The sequence below is a fragment of the Microtus oregoni genome, unplaced genomic scaffold (assembly GCF_018167655.1).
Source record: "Microtus oregoni isolate MIOR12 unplaced genomic scaffold, Mior012 000026F_ref0000081, whole genome shotgun sequence".
Taxonomy (NCBI): domain Eukaryota; kingdom Metazoa; phylum Chordata; class Mammalia; order Rodentia; family Cricetidae; genus Microtus; species Microtus oregoni.
This window is the reverse complement of record NW_024543085.1, coordinates 25,486,234-25,505,916: the sequence shown is the minus strand read 5'-3', so window position 1 is coordinate 25,505,916 and position 19,683 is coordinate 25,486,234. Positions and strand designations below refer to the sequence as shown.

General features: G+C 43.1%; 1 protein-coding gene across 7 annotated transcripts in view; it reads right to left on the bottom strand.

Annotated features, from left to right (window-relative positions):
- Nrf1 (nuclear respiratory factor 1) overlaps positions 1-19,683 on the bottom strand; it is a 101,949-nt gene that overhangs the window by 17,307 nt on the left and 64,959 nt on the right. For all 7 annotated transcript variants that reach the window (XM_041675514.1, XM_041675517.1, XM_041675515.1 and 4 more), the window contains 5 exons: positions 13,184-13,342; positions 12,505-12,702; positions 11,670-11,771; positions 9,849-10,006; positions 2,325-2,449 (listed from right to left, as the gene is read on the bottom strand). In XM_041675514.1, coding sequence (XP_041531448.1) covers positions 2,325-2,449; positions 9,849-10,006; positions 11,670-11,771; positions 12,505-12,702; positions 13,184-13,342 — 742 coding nt within the window. The remainder of the gene's footprint in view (positions 1-2,324; positions 2,450-9,848; positions 10,007-11,669; positions 11,772-12,504; positions 12,703-13,183; positions 13,343-19,683) is intronic.

Below are 19,683 nucleotides of genomic sequence, written 5' to 3'. Positions count from 1 at the left end.
ATAGGGTTTCTCTGTAGCTTTGGAGCAAGTCCTGTAACTTCCTCTGTAGATCAGACTTGGCCTCAAACTCAAAGATTCACCCGCTGGGATTAAAGGCGTGTACCACCACCGCCCAGCTAATACTTTTTTTTTTTTTTGAGATAGGGTTTCTCTATGTATCCCTGGACCGTCCTGGAACTCACTCTGTAGCCCAGGTTGGCTTTGAACTCGTATCTTTTAGTTTTTAAAACTTTATTTTTATACTATTCTTATCGTATTGCTTAGGATGTTCTCTAACTCATGGGCGTGAGTGGCCCTCCATTCTCAGCCTTCTGAGAAGTAGGACTACAGGCACGGTCACTATGCTTGGCTGGAACAATGGGCTCTTGGGGCATAGATCACAAATGTGCTCTTATTAAGAATATAGCCAGGGGGCTGGAGAGATGGCTCAGAGGTTAAGAGCATTGCCTGCTCTTCCGAAGGTCCTGAGTTCAATTCCCAGCAACCACATGGTGGCTTACAACCATCTGTAATGAGGTCCGGTGCCCTCTTCTGGCCTGCAGGCATAGACACAGACAGAATATTGTATACATAATAAATAAATAAATAAATATTAAAAAAAAAAAGAATATAGCCAGCCAGGCGGTGGTGGTGCACGCCTTTAATCCCAGGGAGGCAGAGGCAGGTGGATCTCTGTGAGTTCGAGACCAGCCTGGTCTACAGAACTAGTTCCAGGATAGGCTCCAAAGCCACGGAGAAACCCTGTCTCGAAAAATCTAAAAAAAAAAAAAAAAAAAAGAATATAGCCAACAACATGAAGACTACTAGACAAGAGGCGACTTCCAGCACTGCTAATAAATAGCAGAGAATGTGATTTGATATTATTATATTGCCCATCTATCTGTCTGCATACCCAGAGCATACTTAGAATTCTCTCTAAGTTTGTCATCCTGAAAAGGGGAGGCTAGGGAGGAGATGGGACCCAGACGGAGAGTGACAGCACCTGTACTTGAGGAGAATGTCATGGCTAGAGAGTCTACCTTCCTCTCTGAGTAGATGAGGAAGGGAAAAGGTAAAGAAACAGAGGCAGGGTCCTAGCCATAAAGGGAGCTTTTTCTTAATTCTCTGCATGGTCCACTGCATCCTGAATACACAGGTGTAAGATATCCTTTATCCTGCAGTATTCTGGCTAAAGCCAACCCTACGTCCACTCAGGTTAGTGGAGGAAAGCCCCCCAGCCTCAGAGAAAAGAGCCTGTGGTTGTAGTATGTAATTTGGGAAACTGCTTCTCAGAAGTGCTAATAGCTCTGGACTTTCTACATCTCTGTCCCCAAGAGAACAGAATACTCTCCTATTGCAAAGAGGACACGGCACTGTGTCTTCCTTAGATTCCCCGACTAGCAGGGTATCCAGCTCTTACGGGCTGACCAAGAAAACAAACAGTGCTATACCTCCCCTTCCCCCAGACAGAGTCTCACTGCATAGCTCTGGCTGTCCTTGAACTCAGTGGTCTGCCTGCCTCTGCTTCCCCAGTGCTGAGATTAAAGAAGAGTGCCACTATGCCCAGCTGAAAGTTTTCTTTCAGGCACTTAATGCCAAAAAGAAACTTTCTGTCTAAATAGGGCTGGTTGTCTTTTGACCCAGACTTCTGAGGCATAGACCTGGGAAGCCCAGATCTTGGCCGCTGTCTCCCAAAGGCTGTTGAAGTGGATCCAAAGAGCTGGGCTGGGGCTGTAAGCCTTTGTCACCATAATTCTATGAACTTTATCCCTTTTGTTTATCTGGGATAGTCACCAATATCCAGGAGGTCAAAGAGCTGGGAAAGAAGGGTGGGGTGGTGGCAGGTTACTGGCTAAATCCAGATGTTCTTGCTAAGGCCACACACATAACAAGAAACAGGACCCACAGGACCAACCAGAAAAGTGCCTTCATTACAGCCTGCTGTATAGCCTGGGACAGACAGTGACGTGGTGGAGCCTTTATGGGTGTCAGTGCATTCCATCCACATGCAAATCTCTGCCCGCAAGACAGTAAAGACAGGAAGAAATGCCTCACAGCAAATTCTAAAGTAGTCCTCAGCAAGTCTCATTTATCAAAACAGCTAATTTTTGAAAAGCAGTCCAATTAGGTGGCCATTATAGAGGCATTCTCCTTCAGGGAACTCAAGGACCCTATTAGTGAGGGGAATCAGAGGACTCTCGATTTTCCCAGGCGTCAACTGCCGAGCTATGAAGAAAATCTAAAACCAAGCTCAACCTCTTCCTAAAGGGTTTGTTGCCAGCTATATCAGGAAGGTTTAAGTGGAAAGAGGGAATAAATTCAATGAAATATTTATGATCTCTTACCATTAGCATCTTGGACTCCAGTAAGTGCTCCAACGGCTGCTGCGGTTTCCCCAGACAGGACTATCTGTCCCCCGCCTTGTAAGGTGGCTTCAGCCAGTGTGGCGACAGCATGGGCGGCAGCTTCACTGTGGGCACAGGGACAGGACAGAGGGGACAAATGGAAGATGAGTGTAGGCACAACACTGTCCTTCCTAGGCTCTCTGGGTACCAGGCACCAGGGCTAAATGGGTAAGAGCCAAGAGTAATTTTCACTATCAGATGGCTAGAGAAGTCTCAAGTCTTACATCTTTCTGAAGCTAATGTGAAATTTTCTTTAAAACGAGGTCACGAGTATTTGAGGACAGAGGTGTTCATTGTCAGTCTTTCCCTATCATCATCAACTGAACCCAAAGTGGAAGCCCCGTTCACTGTCACACAAAACCATCTCAGTTGTCAATCACAAGGTACCATAAGAGACTCTAACTCAAAGATGGATGATAATCTGAGGAGTCCGCAAGCTGGACGTGCTCTCCGATCAACATAGTTTACACACTCCCTTTTCAAATACGAAGCCATGGCTGACCACTAATGTGAATAATCCAGCTCTTCCTTTTGTTTCATTAAAAATGAAGTCTTAGTTTAAAACATTACTGTAAACCAAAGTTCTGGCCTCTCAAGTTCAAGGAAATCAACAATTCCCTTTCCTACAAAGCCAACACTGCATAGAGCAGAGAAATCTGTTTAAAGGGAACACACGGTTCTAGCAGTTTGGGTCCCGTTTTTCCCCCCATCTTTGCTATCTGCTTTTACTATATATAAGCATTCATTTTTTATGACTCTGTAATGCCATACACTATTTTTTTGTTTATTTTTTTTCGAGACAGGGTTTCTCTGTAGCTTTGGAGCCTGTCCAGGAACTAGCTCTGTAGACCAGGCTGACCTCGAATTTACAGAGATCCTCCTGTCTTTGCCTCCTGAGTGCTGGGATTAAAGGTGTGCGCCACCACCGCCAGGCCTAGACTATTTTTTTTTTTACTATGCCAGTAAGGAAGAAATTTCCTGAAGATGGAATTTTAAGACTAAAATTTGTCATCCGAATTTCAATTATTTTAAAAACAAAATAAAAGAGCTTAGAAATCTCAGAATCTTGCCTATGAAGATGGAGGTCATCAGCTGACAACTGAGGTCCCTGAGGGAGCATGAGGAGATAAGGCAGTTTGCTCTGCAAGCTCAAGGATCTGATTTGAACTGACCACCCATAAGAAAAAAGCTGGCATGACTGTGTGTGTCCCGTCACCCAGTGCTGTTGGGGCAGACAGCAGGATTAGAGGGGTTTGCTGCCTGCCAGCTTGGCTCTAATTCAGTGACAGACCAGGACACCCACCACTCTCCTCTAGCCTCCATGTGCACACAGGTACAAGTAACTGCGGCCCCGAAGAAACACCACACACAAACTAAAAACATTTTTTTAAGTAAGCAAACACTGGCCAGCAAGATGGCTCAATAGGTGAAAGCATTTGTCACCCAAGTTTGATCCCCAGAACCCACAAGGTGAAAGCAGAGAATCAACTCCTACAAACCATCCTCTCACCTCCATATGTGTACTGTGGCATAAGCAAATGTGCACATACATACGGAATAAGCAAATATTCAAAAATGCCTGAGTGAGCACACAGTAGAGAAGCTAGTGCCATTTACTTTAGCAGAGGTGGGCTAAGGCCTGGTTCCATCTTCACATAAGGTAACAGATGCAGTTCTGCAGCCATTTTCTTGCAATCCCAGGCTCTAGTGGGGACTGGTGAGGGAAGAGGACTGGCTGGTATAGACGTGTCACTGACTGGGGCAAAGCAATGCACACCCTATTAAATACAGTTCTTTTATTGAAGAAGCTCAACAGGTAAGGCAATGGGCACAGTAACTCCTCAGGGAAGAGAGACAGACCCAAAAGACAGAAAACCTCAGAAGTGACAGCTGTAGCAGGTGCCTTTTAGAAGATGAGAAAAGAGTTGTTTATTCTTGAGAACAAAGGTAAAGTCTATGTTTTATATAGAAAAATTACAAATCTTATAAATCCACAGACAGAATAAAGGGTCTGTACAACACAGACACTGGTAGAAACATTACATCCAGACAGCTGTAAGCAGATCCTGCTTTTAATTTCTCATTTGGGAGGATGAGGAAGGAGGAATGCCACAAGTTTGAAGCTAGCCAGGGCTATCTTGCAAGATCTTGTTCTGGGGTAGTTGGAGTAGGGGAAGCCCTGTCTGGGACCTCTAATCCTAGTTATTCAACAGGCTGAGCAGGAATAGCCAAACTGTAGACTATAGAGTAAGTTCAAGGCCAGCCCTGGAAACTTTGTGACACGTACCAAAAATTCATTAAAACTTAAAGTACTGAGGAGATTATGTATGTATGTATGTATGTATGTATCCATCTACCTACCCATTTATCCATTTATCCATCTATCTATCTATCTCTACGAAATAGATAGATATACTATAGATATAACCAGGTGGTGATGGCACACACCTTTAATACCAGCAGAGGCAGAGGCAGGCGGATCTCTGTGAGTTCGAGGCCAGCCTGGTCTCTAAGAACTAGTTCCAGGACAGCTAGGGCTGTTACAAAGAGAAACCCTGTTTCGAAGAACCAAAAACAAACAAATTAACAGGTTAAGCGCTCAGTGGGAGAACATGTGCCCAACATGTGTGAAGTCCTAGGTTCAGTTCTCTATTGAGGAGAAATCTTTAACTTGGGCTGGGAGAAGGCCTGGTGGTTAAGACTACTGCTGCTCTTGCAGAGCACTCAGGTTTGATCCCCAGCACACACACAGTGGCTCACAACCACCTGTAAATCCAGTTCCAGGGGATCTGAGGCTCTCTTCTGACTTCTAATAGAACTAGCATGCATGTGGCATACATACATATATGCAGGCAGAATACTTATACACAGAAAATAAATAAACCTAATTTTTTTGATTACTTAAAAATCGGGATTAAATAATGTCCCTAAGCTACCACTTTGTAAATTTTAGTCAAAACCCATTTTCAAAGCAGAACTCTAAAAGACTGATTCCAATCAGTGTGTGTGTGTGTGTTGGCCAGAGGCCCACCTTGTTTTCTGAGGCAGGGTCTCTCATTGGCCTGGTGTTCACCCATGAGGCTAGGCTGGCTGGTTACCAAGTCCCAGGAATCTGCTGTCTCTACTTCCTCAGTGCTGAATCACAAAAGCAAGACACCATACTCTGTAGCCGGGGGATGAGGGTCAAACTCAGGTCTGTGGGTCTGCTACACACCTCCAAACACTTTACTAAGTTATCGCCAAGACCCCTCATTAGTCCCCCACTCCCATCCCACCTGAGACAGGGTTCTCTCTGTGTAGCTTTGGTTGGTGTCTGTCCTCCTGGATTAAAGGCGTGCACCACCATTACTTGGCCCCCAACCTTTTACTTGTAGATGTCCAATTTTAATCTAAAGGAAAGCGCATAGTCCTTACCTATTATAGATAAGGACCATCTAATTCACATTCTCCATCCTATCTTATTGGACCAATGTCAATCTATATACTAGAGCAACATTATATTTTAATAATATCTCTAATAATATTTTCAGTTTGGAGAGTATAACAATATACTGAAATGTCACAATACTCCCCTAAGTACGTATATTTGTGTATCAGTTAAAAATAAAAAGAGAATGAACTTTATTTCAAAATGGTTTACTTCTGCCAGGCGGTGGTGGCGCACGCCTTTAATCCCAGCACTTGGGAGGCAGAGGCAGGCAGATCTCTGTGAGTTCGAGACCAGCCTGGTCTACAAGAGCTAGTTCCAGGACAGGCTCCAAAACCACAGAGAAACCCTGTCTCGAAAAACCAAAAAAAAAAAAAAAAAAAAAAAGGTTTACTTCTTTTCCTTCCTCCTTCCTGCCCCTTGTTTTGTTTGCAGCTGTTTGTTTGAGATAGGGCTTTGCTAAGTAACCCTGGCATGTGCTTATTTATAAAATACCATGCTATTTTACTTCTTTTTAAAAGCAGTTTCCAGGGGCTGGAGAGATGGCTCAGTGGTTAAGAGCATTGCCTGCTCTTCCAAAGGTCCTGAGTTCAATTCCCAGCAACCACATGGTGGCTCACAACCATCTGTAAAGAGGTCTGGCGCCCTCTTCTGGCCTTCAGGCATACAGACAGAATATTGTATAATAAATAAATAAATATTTAAAAGCAGTTTCCACAGCTAAAGAAGGGCACATTCTAAGTTTCCCGAAAAGAAACGACCCAAGCAGCAGCTTCCTCACAATGCTGAGTGGAAGCACCGTGCTCAGCAGAACACAAAAACCACACTGACAACACAGGGTAAACACAGGCCCAGCCTACTAATCCCCACCATGTATCTCTATGCAGGGCTGCGCTGGAGACTTGAGAAGTATCTTTGCGGGGGCCTGGTTAAGAGGGACTGTAAGTACAGAAGAGCCGACCAATTACGCAAAGCGTCAACCTCATCAGGTGTCATGACATCACTTCCTTTCCCTGCTTGTCTAAGCTGAAAAGCTATTTTTTTTGTTTGGTGTATGTGTGCACGTGCATGTGTGATGCTGTGTTCTGTATTTGTTAACCATGATTCCCTTCCCATCTCCTTCCTAAAAGTGCTGGTTTATTCTTTATTTGAATTATTAAAATGAACACCACTTCCCATTTTTAATACTGGTAACTTTTCCACAGCCCTTTGGGTTGTTATGATGCTAGGGTGGGCTAAGGCTGTGCATCCTTGGGTCCTGTTCTGACTTGCAGTAAAAATTCTTTTAGCAGCATAGTTGAAAAACAGGTCTGTCTACAGTTGTCCTGACCCCGTCCCCTCTAGTGAATGAAGGAACCTTGTGCCTCCTTAGGCCCCCACTGCCTTTTCCCACAGCTGGCTTCTCCTTTCTCACCCCGCACTCACATCTGCTGTTTACAGTGCAGCAGAGGTGCAGGTGCTTATTAGAGAATCATGCTTCTTCCATCTGCACCTGAAACAGAGACTGGCGACAGATTATGAAATCACTTTGTTACCATAGGAACAAAGACCAGTGTTCTCTGTGTATTTTTTTTCAAGAGGACTTCCAACAATAAATTTTGTGGGGAAAAAGGATTTCATTGCATCTCATGCAATGAGTAAGGGGTTGTCTTGGACCCACCTAACCTGACAAAGCCATTCACTCGTGGGGTACAACTTGCTTTGCTGCCAGGCTCGGCTTCTGCCAGAGGCTGAACATATCACCCCAAGACTCACTGAGCACTGGACTATCTGATTGCAGACAGATTTCAACATCCCTCTGCTCCTCCTTCAAGCCACAAGGAACCACACTCTCCTTTCTGGAGTTAACACTGTAGCCACCTCGGCTGCACCTGAGGTGCAGCTAACAAGTCCTCAGGGGACACCATTATACTCATGGCTTTTAGAAATAAGCGTGTCCTCACACAAAGGGAGCCAGAATGTGCTTCAGATTTTCCACTATGTGCAGGCTTCCCAGGACACCACAAGTCACCGCAAGTCAAGGTGTTGACTAGAAGGCTAAGGTCTTGCTGGTCTTTGGTGATGGTTTGTTAGAAACAAAGGAACAGTAAGGGGACACCAGATTGAAGGAGGGGCTCTCCCTCTGAGGAGCCCTTTGGGAAATTTATCTGAGTACCTGAAAGGAAGGGGTGGAAGAGGGCCAAAGTGTACAGAAGCTATGAGTTCCATGATTCTGAACAGTATACGAATCACTGGGCTGGGAAGTTTCAGCTCCAGGTCACATGGAAATTCATTTGGTAAGTGTGAGAGGCAGAGAGTGAGCGCAAGCCTGTGTCTCAGTATTACGAGTCTGACCAACTACACCCAAGTCATAGCTTCCTTCAAATGCGTGGTTTCCAGGCCTTTAACAAAGCACCCCTGGATTCTAGGTTGCCTCATCCTGACTGCTTTTATAATCACACTCCATGATCACAATTCTGACTAGACAAGTCTTAAAGCACAGCTTGAACCCAGGCCTCGCACACACCAGACTCTCCATTGATCTAAGCCCTTGAAGTGTAATTTAATAAGATGAGCAAGGCGGCTCATACCTATAATCTCAGGAGGCTAAGGCTAAGGGATCACCTGTGTTTGAGACCAGCCTGGCCTATAGTGAGACCCTCTGGAAAGAAAGAGAAGGGGCCAGGCGGTCGTGGCACACGCCTTTAATCTCAGCATTTAGGAGGCAGAGGCAGGCGGATCTCTCTAAGTTCCAGGCCAGCCTGGTCTACACAGTGAGTTCCAGGACAGCTACTGTTACACAAAGAAACCGTATCTCTAAAAATCAAAATCAAGACAACTAAAACAAATAAAAAACAAAGAAGGAATTAAGGGTAGAAACTAAGTTTCTCAGGGTCAAAAAGATAACAAATGATTTAGCTGCGATTCAATCCAGAAATCTATGGGACTTTGGAATCTTCTTCTCAAACAACACACTGTACAGCGCTATACACACTGCACACAGACACATCATTGCTCTCCAGTCATCTGTATCTACCAAGCTAATTTAACAACAAAAATAGGTCTCTCCAAATCTACACTTCAGTTGATTTTTGTATGTCAGGGAAGGTGACCCCTCTCTCTGGATCTCTACAATGTCCAGTCAGAGTTCCACAATTTAATAGTAAAGGCCGGGTGGTGGTGGCGCACTTGGGAGGCAGAGGCAGGCGGATCTCTGTGAGTTCGAGGCCAGCCTGGTCTACAAGAGCTAGTTCCAGGACAGGCTCCAAAACCACAGAGAAACCCTGTCTCGAAAAAACCAAAAAAAAAAAAAAAAAAAGTGAAGAACATTCTAGTATCACCTGATAGGTGGTTTGCTGAAATTAGAGCCTCTCCTCATGGCCTCTCCCAGGAAGAGTGCTGGCTTGTACGGAGGTCAAGGACTACGTGAGAATAAGAGCCACACAGATGACTAGCAGCAGCTCTTATCATATGCCAGGCACTGATCCAAAGATCTCACCCAAAGTGACTTTAGTTGTCTTAACACTTCCTTAAGGCAGGTATTGGTATTACTCCCAGTCTACAAAAAAAGACACCTTGGGCAATGAGAGTTGAAAAAACTGTCTAGGGTCAGCCGGCTAGCAAGTGACAGGGCAGTCCCTGTTCTTAATGATTAATTAAAGTCTGGGTCTCTGAAAATAAAATTGTGTCAACAATGAAGAATAATATGGGCATGATCTTTCCTGTCAATAACCAGCAGGAAGTGGCCAGAAGGAAACTTGTAATTCTGTTTTGGAAAAGGCATTGCTCTTCCTAACTAGCCCTAAAGAGAAAGGGTTCAATTTTCCTTGGCGAGGGCTGATTAGGAACCAAAGTGCAGTAACTCAGTATTAGAATGTTAGTCTAGCTTGCACAGGGGCCTGGGAGCTCTACTCCCAGGACTGTAGAAAACAAAACAACCCAGCCTCCAGTGTTTTATGACCTTGAAGATATCCCCAACTGTCACCTCTGACTGAGAAAGAATGAGTCTCTCTTAGGACAGACCTGCAATCCCATTCATTCCCCACCCCTGCCTCCACCTGTTGAGTGCCATGGTGACAGTAGCTCCCTGTTGCATTTCCTGAGAAGCTGCCACTGCGGCCTCTGCCAGTGATGCCACCGCCTGAGTGGCCTCTGATGCTTGTGTTGTCTGGATGGTCATTTCACCTCCCTGTAACGTGGCCCAATTTTGTTCCACCTGAAGCAGAAAGGACAAGGACAGTTAAAAGTCAAAACATGGAACACTATATTTTCAGCCAAATGAATGTACACATGACCTATAATATATGGGGAGAGTTTCAGTAAGCTATAGTTTGTGTAAAAAAGGGGACCGTTAGAATTTACATTTGAATTTGTGTCTGTATCAAGAAGTTCTGGAAACACACAAGAGAAATCACTGAAAATACTTTGAGTCAAGTATGGCCACATCCACCTAAATCCCAGCATTCGGGAGGCTCCCAAGTCCCAGGTCAGCCTGGGCTACATAACAAGACCTTATCAAGAAAGGAAAAGAAGGAGGCCAGGGGAAAGAAACAGAGAAAACTGTTGGGTTTTGATGGGAAGCAGAAGGTAGACTTGGCACTACGTACTTATAAGCAGTGCTTCCCTTGGCCATGTTTGCTTGAGTGCCTGCTATGTTACTCTTCCCTCCTGCATGTAACTGTATGTGCCTGCAGGCTACCATGTTCCAAAGAGAGCTCTAAGCCCAAAAGGTAAAGCTATCCAGAAGATGTCCTATTGCTGAGAGAAACTCACTGTGCTGAAGCCTTTCAAATGGTAGCTCCTCTTACATCTAGCTAGAGCAAGCCACTGTAGCCATTTCACACTTTCAAAACTCAGGGCATTTCCATGCTTGCTGCCTTGGCTAGGACATACCCCTATCCCTGTAGCCTTTGCTTTTGCTTGCTTCCCCTAGTCTGAGCTCAGGTCTATTATTCCTCTGGAGAGCACTCAAGCAAATCCACGACACTACACGTGGGGCGCCATCTCTCCCCCCTGCTGCTGTTCACTGAATGGCTGACCATGGTTTCCCCACCACCTCTTACTGTCCTGTCTCTAGACTGCAAAGCATGGCATTTACTGAGGGTGAGGGTGGAGAACACACTCCTTTATTTTCCTACTTGTTATTGAGCCTACCCATATTTCAGCTGAACTGACAGTCTCTAAGAACCTACCAAAATATGTCATATAATTTCAAACTCATCACATGTGCTGGTGTCCCACTTTGAAATTCAGATCTTTAATGTCTTTGTACTTGGATGGCTTTTTCCTTTGCAGCAGAATTACATATGCCATCATCATCAGAAATTATTTGATTTTTCTAATGTCTAATGTAATCAACACGACCAATAGCAACTGGTGGTCCCATTGTGCAAGATAACTGTTTCTTAATTGCATCTTCAAATAAACTACATATTTTTAAAAGCAACATAGTTCACTTTACAATTTAATGTGGAATTGTCCATGTAATTTGTACAGTGTCCCTAAATAACTTTAAACTGCTTAAGGTTAGAGATTTTTTTCTTTGCAACTACTTACTTAGCTGTGGTCAGCAAGGGAACCGTGAAATGGCTTTTCTTGTAAAAATACTGAAAGGATAATCCCTTTTATTGTGTATACAATATATAAAATACATTACTAATGTCAAATTCTAAGTTTGTATCAGGTCAATTTAGGTTGTAGTGATCCACCAATTTTAATTGTTACAATTAACATAGCATAAAATACTTCTCCAAACTTTCATAGTCTGCTATTACATGGGTTCAAATAATACATGCTGCTCCTTTGCCTTCTGGGCCCTTACTTCTCCTTACTTATTCATGCACTACTTCAATAGGGGCATACCGAAACCTTTTTCTTACCTCTCCATCAGCTACAGCAGAATAATTCACTTGGGCAACAGTGACTGTGGTCGGCAGTTCTGAAGCATCGGCCAATGTAGCTACTGTTGCCCCCGTACCCACCTAAGAAACATGGAAAGTTAAGTGTCTGTAGATGGGCCCTCTGCCTGGCCCCTACAAAGAAGCTCCCTGAATTCAGCACAACATGCCTGGGATATGAAGAGATTACTAAAATCATCTCTCAGGGACTAGCACGAGTTTAGTATTAGAAGAGTGAGTGCATCTTATTCCAGCACTCGGTGCCAACCAACATTCTCCTCTAACCCAACGTGAACTTCAGAGATTCATCTGTCAATAAATGGCGTTTCACCTCAGAAAAGGTGTTTTCCTGCTGTGCGTGTTCTCAAGTACCCTTATCTATTTTTCCTTCCCTTTCTCCCTCCCTAAATCCTCCTCTTTAATTCTCGCTACAGGCGATAAGCAGGCATTCTACCACTAAAGTGGACCCTAACCCAAGAAACCATTTTCAAATGCTTTGTTTGGAAATGTCCCAGAAGCTATTGATAGCTCTGAATTAAACAAAATGCAAGTAATGTAAAATACTATTTCAAGACTGGAGATAAGATGTAGCCATGTGGTAGAGCACTTTCCTAGTGTGGGTGACGCCTTGGTCGTGTTCCAAGCATCACAAGAAAATGAAATAAAAAAATAAATAAACAGAGCACCATTTAGAAGTTATCTCTAGGTAAGAAGACTAGAGCAGCTGTATGATACCTAGAAAAGAGTGTCTGCATAAGAAACTTCTCCAGTCTGAGGCGAGATGCCATTTGCCCACCTCCCCCAAGCCCGGGCTTACCTGGATGAGTGACACGGTGCCATCAGGGTTACTGAAGGTTTGTACTACGGTCTGGGATGGTACAAGGTGAGCTATACTATGTGTGGTAGTGGCCTGTGTTTGTGTTTGCTGATCTTCAAAAGCATATAAAAGATCTTCCCGTCCATGTTGCTTATAACAATTTTTAACTATGGTCCGTAATGCCTGGGTCCATGAAACCTGTCACCAAAAGACCAGGAAAGCACAATAAGTCACAAAGAATTCTGGTATTTAGGCCACTACAAAATAATCATCTGTGTATTTATTGAACCTTTTGTAGAGTTCATCACAGGATTTCTCACAGAATTATTATGGAACAAAAAACTGATTTTTTTTTTTTTTTTAGGGCTTTCATTCCTAACCAAGGTCTGGTTTAGTATTGGTTTTATGTTTTAAGTCCTAGTCCAAACTCTCAAATTTCTCATAAGAGATCTCACTCTGATCAAGAATTATATATTAAGTCTCTTAATAAACTTCCAGATAAAGTAAAAAACCAAATGTAAAGAAAAAGGAAGAAGGTTATCTAGATCAGCCTTTCTTCTCCAAGTGCTGGGTAACTAGTACACACTTGGCAGACTTCCCTACACTGATTTCAGAAGTGACAGAAGTTGAGGCAACTGATTCAGAATGGCAAAGCAACGGGCAGCTCAGAGGAACTTACCCTCTGCTTTTGCTCTTCTGTGCGGACATCACTGCGGACATTGGCCCATGGGATGTCTTCTGGCCACCAGATAGGTTTGCAGCTTTCTTTCCCCCAGCCTGGTTTTCCCCGACCTGTGGAATACTTGAGCATCTCTGGGATAAATGCCCGGAGCTGAGCCTGAAAGAGAAGAGCATGATTATCACAATGAAGTCATGACAGACACCTGGGACGTGCTTGTGGCCCCCACCAAAATCTAAGATCATGAAACAGGTAGTTTTCCTGAAAGTGCCAGAAAATCCCAAGTGTGACTGCTGACAGCCCATTGCTTCCTCCAGGTTACTTCTGCTTCATGGATGACTGGGGAGGATACATCTGTTGATTAAGGAGACCTTAAAAGCTGCCATTTGTAGACTTGTTCTTCAAAGGGCAACAATGTCTCTCTCCAAACTTGACTTCTGCTGCAGGAGACACTACTGGTACTAGGGCCTATTTTTCTTATGAGCTAACTAACAGTTCATAGCACGGAGTGCAGCACTGTTCTGGAGGTGGCAGTCAAGTCATAGCAGAAGAAGAAAATGAGCAACAGGTTAACCATCAGTATCTGTACATGAGAGGACTCTGGAGCAGGAACGCCTCAGAGGAAAATGAAAAACAGTACGAACACTAAAAGGTGGGTTACATCCACAAAGAGGTGGATGCCTATAAAATAAAGGAAAATAAATTGCTTTTCAGTTAATAAGGTGAAAATAACCCAAGAATTCTTCTATCAAGTTCCTTGGAAGTCAGGCCTGTGTGCACAAGTCTCAAAGTTAGATGTATTGACACTTGTGTACTTTAAATACATGGACTTCATTCAGCTTGAATCTGCAGAGCTAACTGAGATCAAATCAGGTTTAAACCACAGTCAGCTGACATACACTTCCTGGCATAGTAACTAGTGCACATGCTCAGGAAAGTTTGTGCTATGAATATTCTTCAGCAAGGGTGAAGATTTGGGGCTAGAAAAGCACTTAAGATTTTAGACACTGCAGAGAGCAGTATCCTGCATATGCCAAGGACACATCTGTGCTGCCTTTGTACCATAAAACCAGAAGGAGAAGCCATTTTGAGCAAAGAGTCAGAATGAGTACGTCAAGACTATCATATGGAAGAATGTATCTTCTAGGTGTATCTATAATTCTTCATATAATATGGAATCCCATTCTACCAGAAGACAATACAAATTGCTATATAGTAGGGAACCATGAATCCAAATCATCTGTGCTTATGTAACCAAGACAGGTCTGGTTAATTCCTGTGCAGATAATGCCACTTCATCTCTTCCTAATTTCTTCCTACTCAGACAGTCTTCTGCCTACAAGCTCTGACTTAATACACTCCAGGTATATTTGACTCCGAAGCATCAAGTAGCAGACTAATAGAAATGTATCCACTTGCAAACCCATGCTATCAGCTGGCTCATGAGGTCACTCCTCCAGTTATTTTAAGAAAGTACATCTCAAAGTCATTTTCCCCTTTATCCTGGTTTCTTGGTGTCTTTCTCTAACCTCAGATACATGCAGCAGAAAAGGGATTATATACATTTTATAATTCTTCACATACAAAACAATAGCTATCTAAAATGCACAAATGAAATAAACACACTATAAACTTAAAAGTTCCCCTTTTAGTCCCATTAGTAGCCCCTCCACAGATACACAAAGGAAAGACTATCTTTTTATATTGTTGTTGCTGTTTGTTTGGTTTTTGGTTTTCAAGGCAGGGTTTCTGTGTAGCCCAAGCTCAAGGGATCACCTGCCTCTGCCTCCTAAGTACTGAGATTAAAAGTGTGTGCCACCACCACCCAGCTGAGACTACTTTTAAACTGTCCCAAATAAATGCTAAGACTTTTTAAAAGACTTAGAACCTCCCCCCTCCCAAAATAGGCAGTAACAACAATAATAACATTCTTTATATATCAGCCTGGTTTTGAACTTGAGATTCTCCTGCCTCAGCCTCCTCAGTGCTGGGACTAAAGGTGTGGATCATCATGCCTGACCTGAAAGGATTACAAAGGAAAATCAGCTATCAACTGTTTAGCATGGAAAGAGTTAAATAATGCCTTTCCAGACTTTAACTCTGTGTCTTCATTACCAGCTGGATTAATTACTGGTCCTAGAGAGTTTGGGAAAGCAAAGCTTCTCAATGTGCTTGTTAAGGAAGGTTCGTTTATAATCCACAGGGAGCCAATCAACAGGGTCAGTAAAGGCAAGGCCTTACTTCTCAGGCTGGGCTTTAATTGGGCTAGAACACGCTAGCTTGGTGTCTCATTCTGACGTAGGTCTCTTTGTGAGCCTATAGGACACTAGGTTGGCCAGTAAACTTACTCCAAGTAGAAAATACTACTCCTTCCAGGGCACAACTGGAGAGAAAAGGGTATCAAATTCATGTAAGCAGCAATTAAAAGTAAAGATTATAGGAGCTAGAGAAAGGGCTTACTGAAGAACACTGGCTGCTCTTCCAGAGGACCCAAGTTTGATTCCTAGAATCCACATGGTAGCTCATAAGTCTGCTAAGTGCAGTCCCAGGGGATCCGATGCCCTCTTCTGGTATTACAGGCACTGTATGCATGTGGCGCAGATACACATATGAAGGCAAAACACTCACACATATAAACATAGAGATTATGTGGAAGCTAAACTATGTATGGTGACCTATGTCTAATCCCAGAACTTGTGACAGGAAGGCATGAAATCAGTTCAAGGTCATCCTTAGCTACATAGTAAATTCAAGGACGGCCTAGGTTACATGACATCCAGCCACAAAAGAGCCAAACACATATACATCATAGGTGGTTTTAAAATAAGATTTTATAAAATGCTAAATAGTCTATTTGAAGGGCTGGGGACATGTCACTAAATGGTAGAACACTTCATTTGCATACTCAAGACATGAGTTTTGATTTAGCATTTGGATATATAACAAAAGCCTAAACTAGCTAAAATGAATCAATAGCTCTTACTATGTCAGAAATCTGTCATTTGTAAACTCGATTACTTATCTACTGTTCAGCAAATGTAGTATCCTCAACACATTCCAAAATGCCATTCGCCGCTCATTCCCTGTATCTTTAAACTCCAGAGATTTTTGAGGATCCTCATTGGTATTTAGGCTCAATTGTAAGGTAAGAACTCTGAAGTTAGTATGCCTCCCAACTCCATCTCTACTGTACTGGTCTGACAATATAAAGTCAGGGTTCCATATCTGTGAGTTAGGTATCTAAAGATTCAACCAATTATGAAACAAATACTCGGGGTTAAAAAAAAAGTCACCTATACTGAATATGTACCAACTGGTCTTTTCTGTCATTATTTCCTAGATAATACAGTGCTCTGAGAGAATGGTCTGTACCTTGTAAAGTTTTGCTACTTGTATTTTAATAAAACATGGATTGGCCAGTAGCCAGGCAGGAAGTATAGGCGGGGCAGTCAGGCAGGAAGTAGAGGCAGGCAAGGAGAACAGGAGACTCCTGGGAAGAGGAAAGGGTGAGTCTGCCACAGAGGAAGCAAGATGAGAATGCCTCATTGATAAAGGTACCAAGGCACATGACTAACACAGACAAGAGTTATGGGCTAATAAAAGTTATAAGAGTTAATAAGAAGCCGGGTGGTGGTGGCGCACGCCTGTAATCCCAGCACTTGGGAGGCAGAGGCAGGAGGATCTCTGTGAGTTCGAGGCCAGCCTGGTCTACAAAGGGAGTTCCAGGATAGGCTCCAAAGCTACAGAGAAACCCTGTCTCGAAAAAACCAAAAAAAAAAAAAAAAAAAAAAGAGTTAATAAGAAGCCTGAGCTAAAAGGCCAACCAGTTTATAATTAATGTAGGCCTCTGTGTGTTTTCTTTGGGACTGAATGGCTGCAGGACCAGGCAGGACAGAAACCACAGTCAACAATACAGTCTTAACAATTACTAATATGGCATTTATATTCTATTAGATGATATTATAGATAATGTAGAGATGACTTAAAGTATATGGAAAGATTCAGATAGATTTCATACAAACACTATGTACCATTTTCTGCAAGGGTATGTATAATGAGTCCTTTATGGACACTGAGGATAACTGTGTAACAAATTTAAAAAGAGAACAGCACATATTAAACTACAAAGAAAAGGAAGATTTCTATAGTTGTCAAGAAAATCGTGATGTGGTAGAAAAGGTAAACTGGAGACGGGAGGTTTTTTTTTTTTTTTTTTTAAGGGTTTCTCTGTATAGTCCTAGTTGTCCTGAAACTAGCTCTTGTAGACCAGGCTGGCCTCAACTCACAGAGATTCACCTGCCTCTGCCTCCCAAGTGCTGGGATTAAAAGCATGTGCCACCACCCAGTTCTACTGGAGACTTTTGTCTTCTGTGTGTGTATGATTCATGCTATGGCATTTGTGTAGAGGACAACGTATAACCTTGGATGATGGTCCCCACTTTCTACTACTTGAAAAAAGGTCTCTCTCATTCTTGCTCACCACTGTGCCCACCAGCCAAGTTGGTCTGTGAGCTCCTGGGATTCTCCAGTCTCTGCCTCCAATCTTTCTGTAAGAGGTGGAATTGCAGACATGTATTACCCATGCCTGACTTTATGTCATTCTGGGGATTTGATCAGGTCCCCACACTTGTGAGACAAGCCTTTTATCCAGAGACACACCTTCCCAACCAGATGTTGTTATTTTAATTTGAAATGAGGAATTCAAAGTTGACAGACCATTTATAACGAAATGTGTATTTCAAGGGCATTAGAGAACTAAAGCCCAATGATTTTCTTGCTCACTATCTGGATTATCTGCACTACCAACTTCTGATCAGAGATGATAAAGTGGCTAATCCTAAAGAGAAATACAGTTGCCAACACAAACACTGGCATCTTTGGAACACTAGCTTTTCTCTATCTCATTCTCTCCTCACTCAAAACACATCGCCAGAGGAAGCATGGGAAGAGCCAGTGTGAAAGTGTTGACTCAGAATGAGTGAAGTCATGGCCGGGCAAATAGAGACACTCATTCAAAGACTTGGTCAGAAAGTCAAACTTCTGCTTCCCATTCTCATAGCCCAGGAAACTCTTAAGTGCTGCCTTCAAATGCCACCTTTCTTCCTCTCACATTGGTCAGTCTCTGCTGGCTTGTGGTAGTTGTATTCGTTTTGTAAACCACACACTAAAATAACAGGCCAGCTTAACCTGCCAATTCAGTGCCCTGCCTGGAAGCCTTGACTGAGGAATAGCTTTCCCTGTAGACCAAATTCTACCCCTTACATTAATTAAGGTTAGAAGGCAGTTTTGTTATTAGAGAAAGTGTTGTCTCGTCCAAATCTTAGGATGCGCTTTTTCACTTAACATTTTGCTGTATGAAGAGCTCACTCCTTTTTCTCTGACAGTTGCTAATATCTGTTTCTCCTGTTATTGAGCCACTCTTCCATTGATAGCCATTCAAGTTATCTAGGGAGTTTTGTGCCACCACTGCCTCCTGCTCCTTCCCCTCCCTCCCACCCAATTCTTCTTCCTCCTCAAACGTGGAGATCTTTCAGCCTCTGCCTCTAGAGTTACGGGTTAAAGGCATGCACCACTAAGTCTATTGTGTATGTGTGTTCTTAAGAAGAAACTCTGGAAAGTGAAACTGCACCCAACACTGACAGACACCATCTGTCCTGCTCCCACCCACAATGTCATAGTACCCACTCGTTCACACGTGCTTGTTATTTTATTTGATATGTCTAAGTGTTTTCCCTGCAAGTATGACTGTGTACCACATGCATGCCTGATGCCCATATTGGCCAGAAAAGATACTGTATCCCCAGAACAGGAGTTACAGAAGGTTGTGAGCTGTCATGTAGGTGTTGGGAATTCATCCCAGGTCCCCTGCAAGATCAACAAATGCTCTTAACAACTGAGTCATCTCTTTTGTCAAACTTTCCCATACTTTTCATAAGCTATTTATAATAATTAGCGTATTTTCCGAATTTTTTCTTATTAATCTGAAGCGTTAATCTGTTCTGCATATTAATTCTTTACCATATAAGCTGCAAGTATTTCCTTGGTCTTACAGTATCCTAAATGTATAATTTACATGGTCATTATCCCTTTTCTTATTAATATTCTTGATATACCTTATGCTTCTCTGCTTAACGTCTAAAAGGTTATTGTTGATTTTTTTTATTGGTCTGCCATGCATGCCATGGCATGAGGACAACTTTTAAGAGTCAGTTTCACTTTCTACCATGTGGATCTCCAGTATTGAATTTTGGTTCTTAGGCTTAGAGACAAGTGCCCCCCCCCCCCCCCCGCCCTTTTCTGTTTTTTTGAGACAGGGTTTCTCTGTATAACAGCTCTGGCTATCCTGGAACTCACTCTGTAGACCAGGCTGGTCTTGAACTCACACGAACTCACACTCACAGAAATCAACCTGCCTCTGCCTTCCAAGTGCTGGGATTAAAGGTGTGACTACCACTGTCAGGTTTGAGGCAAGTTCCTTTAACTGCTGAACTAACTTGCTG